This window comes from Pyxicephalus adspersus, chromosome 1 (assembly GCF_032062135.1).
Source record: "Pyxicephalus adspersus chromosome 1, UCB_Pads_2.0, whole genome shotgun sequence".
Taxonomy (NCBI): domain Eukaryota; kingdom Metazoa; phylum Chordata; class Amphibia; order Anura; family Pyxicephalidae; genus Pyxicephalus; species Pyxicephalus adspersus.
In genome coordinates this window covers 55,328,374-55,336,915 of record NC_092858.1, presented here as the reverse complement: position 1 = coordinate 55,336,915, position 8,542 = coordinate 55,328,374, and the positions used below count along the sequence as shown (strand labels likewise).

Below are 8,542 nucleotides of genomic sequence, written 5' to 3'. Positions count from 1 at the left end.
GTTTATGACTGTGCTGTTGGTTTTTAATGCACATAAAATATTTTAGGACACTATTTGTTTCAGAATATTTTTTTCTTCATTTCCCTTCTCTAAAAACTGGTGCGTCTTATGGTCCAGTGCGTCTTATGGTCCGAAAAATACGGTAAATTGCTGGAATGACAATGCTATATAACAGCTATTTGGATCCCCAAATATATATTTTTCCTGAAATTCGGATTGAATTCCACTTTGTGAGCTTCGATTCACTCATCTCTAGTGCTGATCATGCAGATTACAATTTTCTAAAATAGGCAGTAGTGAAACCCCTAAAAGACACTAGGACAACGTTGGCAATGCAATTATTTCTGCTGAAATAACAGTTATTTGCTGGCAATCACGCTATTGCCAGCTTTATAAATGTGCCCCTGGAGTCTAGTTTACCAAATATTGATGCTGCATTACCAGTCACAAATACAGGGGAAGTATATTTTACTTCAACTGAGCAAGACATGCCAATTTTACAAAATGTAGTGCAAAATATAGCGATTTAAGCACTGCCTTGTAATATCATTCTGTATTTGGTAATAATTTCTTCTGACCTTACTCATCTAGAACATTTTTCATACTGATTGTTGTTGTACTGTGTAAGAAATACACTAAAAAGCCATGATTTCTGATTGAAATGCAGCCAAAATTTTATTTACAAAAGTAAATCAGAAAATATTTTAGATACAGAAAAGTTTGTTTTGAAAATGAACAATTTTAACAATTTCAAAGGAAAAAAAAAAAAGGAAAAAAAAGTGTTAAGGCACATTTCCTGTGTATAAATTTTGAATGTCAGAAAATTAGAAACCGCAGCATTCCTGCACATAAACGCCATACAGTGATATAACTTGAGGTGCATACAATACATTCAAATGCATTTCAAAATTATTTTGTTCTTGACAATATATTGCGAGAGACGCTGACAGAATTCTATTATTTTATACTGCATGTTAAAGGATACCCTCTTGAGACACCAGTATTAAATACATGAAGGAAAAGCACAAAAATGTTTTGAAATTACACATAAAAGCATACTTTTTACAGAGATTTCAGAACACTGAAAATACAACAATATAAGCCCCTTAAGCTTTGATTATCCTCTCATAAATACATCAACAAAATCTAATTAAAGAGGTAATACAATAATAAAAGGCAACTGCAATATCTTACAGATAACATATCTATGCCATGTAAAGCACACATCCAGCTTGTGCTTATACATTTACATCATTGTCTGATTGGTACTCCTCAGCTTCTTCTAGAAGTGGCTCTGCAGTAATGTGACCATCACATGGAGGTTGGATGTCCAGCTAGAGAAAGAAAAGTGCAGAGCATACTTAGTTTTTTATTTTACCAATTTTTACATATTTTCTGTGCATCAAGGTAGTTTATCACATTCATATTAATGACTATACATTGCTCTGCTTCTAACCAATATAAAGTTGGAGCTGGGAATAGCTGTTCTTAGAAAACAGGTTTACCACTTGATTTAAAAATTCACAATTACACACCATGATCCAATTTTATATCATTAAAACTGTACTGTTTGTATTAACTGTTAATGGCTAAAAATTTGGTTTGATATGTGTATGGCCTATGTAAAGTGCTGTGTAATATGTTGGTGCTATAAACATATATATATATATATATATATATATATTTACTGTTAAAAAGACTGAGCACTAGGCTAAAAAGCTAAACTACTGTCATTTCTGATGCCATACCAGACAGAGAATACATTGGAATAGCAAACTCTACTTGTTTTATATTTGTCATGTCATCTTGCAACTTGATGAATAAAACTACGGAGTAACTAATTTGCTCCATAAACTAAGGCATAATGGTATTTCAGCTAGAAAAAAAGGCTTAGATATTTCACATTGATATGAGACAGATTGTATATACATACATTTAAATTTAATGTAGCAGCTGTTGCAATACAAGTCATTGTTCCGGATTCGGACTTCTGCTCCAGACTGGGATCCTCCGAGGTCAGTTTCACAAGCACAACACTGTTGAAAAACAAGAGCATTAAGACTACTGACAGGACTCGGCACACATTTCCAGACTAGAAGACACATCTCGCAGAGCCTGAAAGATCTAAACCCGAGAAGCAAAGCAACTGAAATTATTAGTAAGTTAATTAGCAGACACATTGCAATTCGGTTTGGTTACTGTACAAAAGTGATTATGTTAAGCAAAAGCAGAATATCCAACATGAAGCACCAGCAAAAGAGCAGAGATTTGGCACAGAGAGATTTCTTGAAGCAACACCAGGTTTCCAAGGCCATGCTAAGCTATTATATTAGAGATTTTGCACAGTTAAGTTTGATAAAAAAAAAAAAAAATGCTTTTATTAATATGAAGACAAACATTCTTAAAAGTTACAGCTGCAGATGTACATTCAGACAGAGGTTAGTGCTATCATGGTTTTATTACAACCTCCTTTCTATTTTAGATTGGGTTTAGAAACAAAGATTGGAGTTCAGAGAATAGAGAAAAAGACTATCTAATAAAGCAGATCAACATCTTTCACAGAACTACTTTTCTGCTAGAAAGCCTGCTTTTAAAAGGTCAAGAAATGGATTGTTCAATGTTGCCATAGTTTCTAAAGACCTGCAGTGTCCTATTAACCTCCCCAGCGGTAACCCTGAGTGTGATTTGGGGTAGAAAAAAAAGACGCTGGAAGCCGTAACCCTCACACTCGGTACCCTGAGTCACTCGGTATGTACACCTATAGGAAAAAAGTAAATAAAGCACTATCCTGATCCGTCGGCGTCCCGTGTCGACCTTCATGTCTTCTTCTCTTTCTCCGGCCAGCTTCCTCTGCACCCGATGAGTCACCGGGAGTTCCCTGTGACGCCGGTGTGTGTGGATGGTCAGTTTGGACCGGGGTGGGAAATTCAAATCTATTTGTATTGCATTCAATACAAAATAACTGTATTGAATACAATACAGTGGATTTATGTGTGTGAAAGCAGTACATTGTTTTTGATGAACATTTATTTTACAGTATAATATATTATTATGAGTATAATATTTATTTTAAAAAAAATTTACATTTTTTAAAAAAATTAAAATTTAAAATTTTTTTAAATTATTTAATTTAATATTTTGACCTGATTTTGTGTTTGAAACTTTATTATACTCATACTAATATATTATACTGTAAAATAAATTTTCATGAAAAACAATGTACCACTTTTAGACATATAAAAATGGACATAAATGAACCGCTCAGGAGGTTAAAATAAGGCACTTTTACATTGAGCATATTGCAAGTGCTATAAACATAGAAAGCTATAATTGAGGTATCATTTGAAGATTACCAAACTGATCAGGTGGTGAGACACTTTTCATGTATCCACTTTTCTAATGTCCTAAATATGGTTGTAGGGTCTATTTAATAATGTTTTCAGCCAAAATCTTTACAATTATAACCTTGATTCACACATTTTTAAGATTTTATTTATTTTTTAATAAAATAATTTATTAATGTCTACTTAACACAGAGTTGTAGCATAAAGACAGGCTGTAGCATAAACATTTTATATATTTTACAGGATGTGCTCTTTAAGGGTTGTCTAACATGCAAAGGATTAATGTTAGTGCCTACAGGCTACAAAGTAGATTAGTTAAACTGGATGAACTGAAATCTCCCCATAGTCTCACCTTAAAACAATGTAAATGAAAACAAAGACCAAGAGATTCGATGATCATGGCAGCTCCTTTGCCCAAATTGTTATTACAGTAAGAACACAATTTCTTCCCGCTCACTGACCTAGATACAGAATAAGAAAATAAGTCCTTTTTGAATCCTGGAGCAAGTACTGGAATGTAAAAGAAAGTCAAAAGGAGTACAAAATTCTGGTTGTCTGGTGCACAAGCATTATTAAAATGTAATGGTGAATCTCAAAGCACTATTTGATGACTGGAGGAATAAAGACATCTTTAGCTAGTAAATGCAAACAAACATGCAAAAAAACCTAAAGTTTAACTGGTAAATCTCAAAGAAATGATTAGTTTTATGATTCAGATACATTAAAACAAAAACAAATCAGGTAAAATGTCTGCACACATCTTGTTCATTTATTGAAACAGCAGCAACAGTGGGTAACAATGCAGCAATCCGCTTTTAGGGAAAAACCCTGGAAATTTACAAAGTCCATGCAAAATTAATAAGGCCAGCTAAACCTTATTTATCAAATGACTTGCAATACTTTTCTTTGCTTTCACAATTGCAAAGCCACTGAACCCACTCACGTCCTAAAATTTTTCCAAAGATAAACTGGGTAGAATTTAGTAGTAGAATATGTCTACTTTAAGGCTGAACCACAATAATTACACCTACTGTCAGTGTAAAACAAATGCAATGAAAACACAAAAAAGTACAACCTTTGTTTTGTACTTTATACAAAACAAAAATCAGACCAAAAGATATTTTTAATACTGCATTTTAAACAGATGAAAGTGTTAAAGATAAAAGTGTTCTTACTTGTTTCGTTGTTGATTAGATGTTTGTGTTGTGGATTGATTTTGAGGTAAAGTAGAGGACAAAGATGTCTGGGAAAGGGAAGCACTCCGCACCGATCCGGAGGAGGACATAGGGAGGCTGGAAGATGGTTCACGTAGGTAAGAGCGGTTAGATGTGGAAACCACTTGAGAAGGGCGACTAAAATCTTGACTGGATGACAAAGAGTTGTATGAAGATGAATGATTTGCCAAAGATGACTGTCTTTGGGAACCTGTGTTGGAGTCTAGATTATCCAATGATTCGCCTCTGCAAAAACCAAAATAGCATGAGTCTGTATAAATGGAGGCACCGTAAGCAAGCAAAAAAAAAAAAATCCAGCGTTTCCCAAACCTAACCACTGGGCCCAATAAAAGTGCATCTTTTGCAGGTAATTCAACAAACACAGGTTGATTGATTCATGTTTTACTAAAATGATTTCCTAACTGAATTTTTACTCCATAAAACAAAGTACTGGTGGAACTTTAGGATTGACCTATTATAATTATTCATTAAAATAAATTATACTTGTACCAAACAAAGGCAAGAGTAAAATTTGCGATGGGTGCCTTAAACATGCATATACTTAGCTAAATGCTTAGGTAACCTCAATGTGCATGGATAGATTTTTCAGTGATAACAATGCAAACGTGTGATGTTTTTTTTCTTCTTACAGCATACCTTCTCATAAAATTTGGAACAGATGATGTGTCTTTTGTGACACTAGAGCTGCGCTGCCTAATCCAACTGTTGTCATTGTTAAGATTGGTTTTCTTTCTCATTTCTTGAATTATTCTCTGTCTTTCCAGCTCTGCAGAGACTTCCTTTTGCGATCTTTGGTGTGAATCACCTGCTGTCCAAGTAGTGGTGAAACCTGTGTTGCTGTCTGTAACAATGAATTTAGGTGGTAAAATTAAAAACGACCAGCAGTCAGTCCTTTATGCTTCTAGAAAGGCTCATTTTCATAATAAATATTGCGAAATGGGAAAGTTTTTATTATCAAACTTTAAAGTCTGTGCATATAATTGTGACACTGGGAATAAAAGTCATTGCATGCACAAGTACAAAAATATATTGAAATTACCAAGCAGTACTTCACTACACTTCACTACTACAAGCAGTACTGACGCACATAACAAAGGAAAATGGACTGGCAATTTAGCAAAAAAAAGAGGGGGGGGGGAGAGATTGAAACAAACAAATGCTGTGAATGTGAATCCCCAAATGTGAGACATTCGGCACAGAAGTAAGAGGAGACAAATCTAGCTTTAATAACTAGATAAAATTATAGCACATACAATCGAAATACAGCCTATAAAAGCTTATGGTCTTTTCTTAGATTGTATGCCAGGAACATGTTCTTTCTACAGCAGAATACAAACATAAATAATGCTTGATATGGTCTCCTCTTAGTTTTCAAGTAGTTTTCCATTACATTGAAGAAAGGAACCAGAGCAGTGAACAGGAAACCCAAAAATCATAAAACATGGGGTCCAACCAGCAGATTTTCTCTCTGCATCCTACAGATTCCAAAGCAAGTAGTGTTTAATTCTTGGATCAATATACACTTACTGGTCACTTTATTAGGTACATCTTGCTAGTTACAATTAGGACCCTATTTTGCCATTAAAACTGCAGTAATTCTTTGTGGCATTGATTTAACAGGTACTGGAAAAATCCTCAGTGATTTTGGTCCATATTGACACAATAGCATCACATAGTTGGGTACACATCCATGATACATATTTCCAGCCATCACATTTCCCAAAGGTACCATTTTGGATTGAGATCTAGCGACTGAAGGCCAATTGAGTATAGTAAACTCATAATCATGTTCAAGAAACCAGTTAAGAGTATATCCTGTGTCAAGAATTTTTGTGATTTCTGCTCAGGATAATTAACAATCCCAAATCTAATGATCAGTTTGAACTTCAGCAGGTCATCTTCATAATGTTTACATGCCTTATTGATTGAGTGGATTTGCCAATTAGATATTTGTGGTAACAAGTAAAATGAACAGGTGTAGTAATAAAGTGTCCCGGTGAGTGTAGGAGACAAAGGCTGAACATCCCACAAAATAGGCCTGGACATCACTGGACTAGACAGCCAGCAAGGCTGCCAGGTGCACAGATCTCCTAGCACGGAACACTAGCAGTCAGGTGCACATTCTGTCCAGCCAGGGTGCTATTTACTGAGTCTATCCAACAAAGGACACAAGCAGCCCAGTGCACATTATGTATTTAAAGGGCATTATGTGTACCTGGCTTATTGTGTCCCTTGGTGAAAGGTTGTTATGCCTAACTCCCTGGCTGCCTTGGTGGACATAGCATCCAAGAGGCAGCACGATACTGAGGTATCGTCTATTTGTATTACAATGTAGACTCATAAGTTAATAGTGTGCGTAGGCTTCCCAATATCATCATGCTAGTTTAGATCTCTGGGCCTTTAGTAAGAACATCTGTCAGTCTGATGAACAGTCTGCAAAGACCATTTGCTCTGTGTAAGCTATGCTATCATAAATTTTGCAACGGAAGTCTTTTTGGTTCATATATATACATTAGAGATCATCGCCACTTACCATTGCCCGGGTCGGCATAATTAACTGAATCTGTCCATTGGTTTCTAAAAACATAAAAACAGTAAAAACTTTGTGCTTCCTCTAACAGAATAAAAAAAACTACAGATAAACAGAAGCCTAGCGTTGGTAGATAAAAAAAGATTGCTAAATCTGGAAAACCTATAACAGATAAAACAAGTGAGAAAAACTTTTAAAGGAACCACATAATCTGTTGTAACTGTGTAACTAAGTTTATCAAAAAGATCTAAAATCTTAAATTTGATTACTTAAACATACTTAAAATACAGTATACATTGCCAAGTACCAAAATAGGTTCATATTTAAAGTAAAGGAATAAGCATAAGGAATTCCTTAGGGGTGGAAACTGCATACAATTGGCGGATTAAAAAAAATATATATGTATATATATATATATATATATATATATATATATATATATATATATATATTTTTTTTTATGTATTTTAAACTGGACTTATATATATATGTATATATGTATGTATTTTAAACTGGACTGCACTAGTAAAGGAAGTGAAGAGAGCCGTGTTGAATCAGCAAATGGTTATGGAACCAAGGTGAGCCTTGATCTGCTAAATTCATACATCCGTTTCCACAAAATGCAGACTTTCAGGCATAACATGGAATAGATTTCTAATTTAGCAGTTGTACTGCCATACCTAGTGTAATTTCTCTGGACTCTCTCACTCTCAGATTTAAGTCGCTGCTGTTCTTCTTGATCTTTATTCCTCTGCCACTCCTCTTGCCTAAGTCTTCTTTGCTCCTCTTCTTTCCACTTTCTTTCATCATCTTGCCTTTGCCTTTCAATTTCTTCTTGTTGACGACGATAGCTTTCTTCCTCTGCCCGACGCCTCTGCCCTTCTAAGAAATGCAACCTTTCTTCTTCCTTTCTCTTTCTTTCACGTTCCTCTTCCTGTCTTCTCTTATGTTCCCTATCATAACTTTCACTGCTCAGTAAATCCAATGCTGTAGATCCTTCTGGCTTATATGAGGGAGCATGTGATGTTGCAGAAGTGTTGAATTTTAGAATAGTTTCCTCCTGTGATAAATACAAGTGTCAGTGAGTTTTTTTTTTATACCAGTGAGTGTCATATATACTGTACCTAGTAATGGGTCAGACAAATACAGCTGAAAAATAAAAACCTGATTGATCTGCTGAGATCTTCCTTTCTCTGCTTCTTGCTGAGCTCGCTCCCACTCTTCTCGTAGTTTTTCTTGTTCTTGCTTGTACTTTTCCTGTTAGACAAAAGATATTTATTTGCAAAACTAAGGTACAATGAAGGAAATTAGGATCAATCCTAAACAAGATCTTATAAGCCACAATAAAATGTGACATTCTCAAATTCAATTATATATTTATATATATATATATATATATATATATATATATATATATATATATATATATATAT

The 8,542-nt window shown here is 34.6% G+C and overlaps 1 protein-coding gene across 11 annotated transcripts in view; it reads right to left on the bottom strand.

Annotated features, from left to right (window-relative positions):
- Positions 1-649: 649 nt before the first annotated feature.
- LMO7 (LIM domain 7) overlaps positions 650-8,542 on the bottom strand; it is an 87,972-nt gene continuing 80,079 nt past the window's right edge. For all 11 annotated transcript variants that reach the window (XM_072410684.1, XM_072410668.1, XM_072410691.1 and 8 more), the window contains 8 exons: positions 8,274-8,366; positions 7,790-8,169; positions 7,113-7,156; positions 5,216-5,420; positions 4,520-4,804; positions 3,697-3,805; positions 1,934-2,036; positions 650-1,334 (listed from right to left, as the gene is read on the bottom strand). In XM_072410684.1, the coding sequence (XP_072266785.1) occupies positions 1,312-1,334; positions 1,934-2,036; positions 3,697-3,805; positions 4,520-4,804; positions 5,216-5,420; positions 7,113-7,156; positions 7,790-8,169; positions 8,274-8,366 (1,242 nt within the window). In that variant the 3' untranslated portion in view covers positions 650-1,311. The remainder of the gene's footprint in view (positions 1,335-1,933; positions 2,037-3,696; positions 3,806-4,519; positions 4,805-5,215; positions 5,421-7,112; positions 7,157-7,789; positions 8,170-8,273; positions 8,367-8,542) is intronic.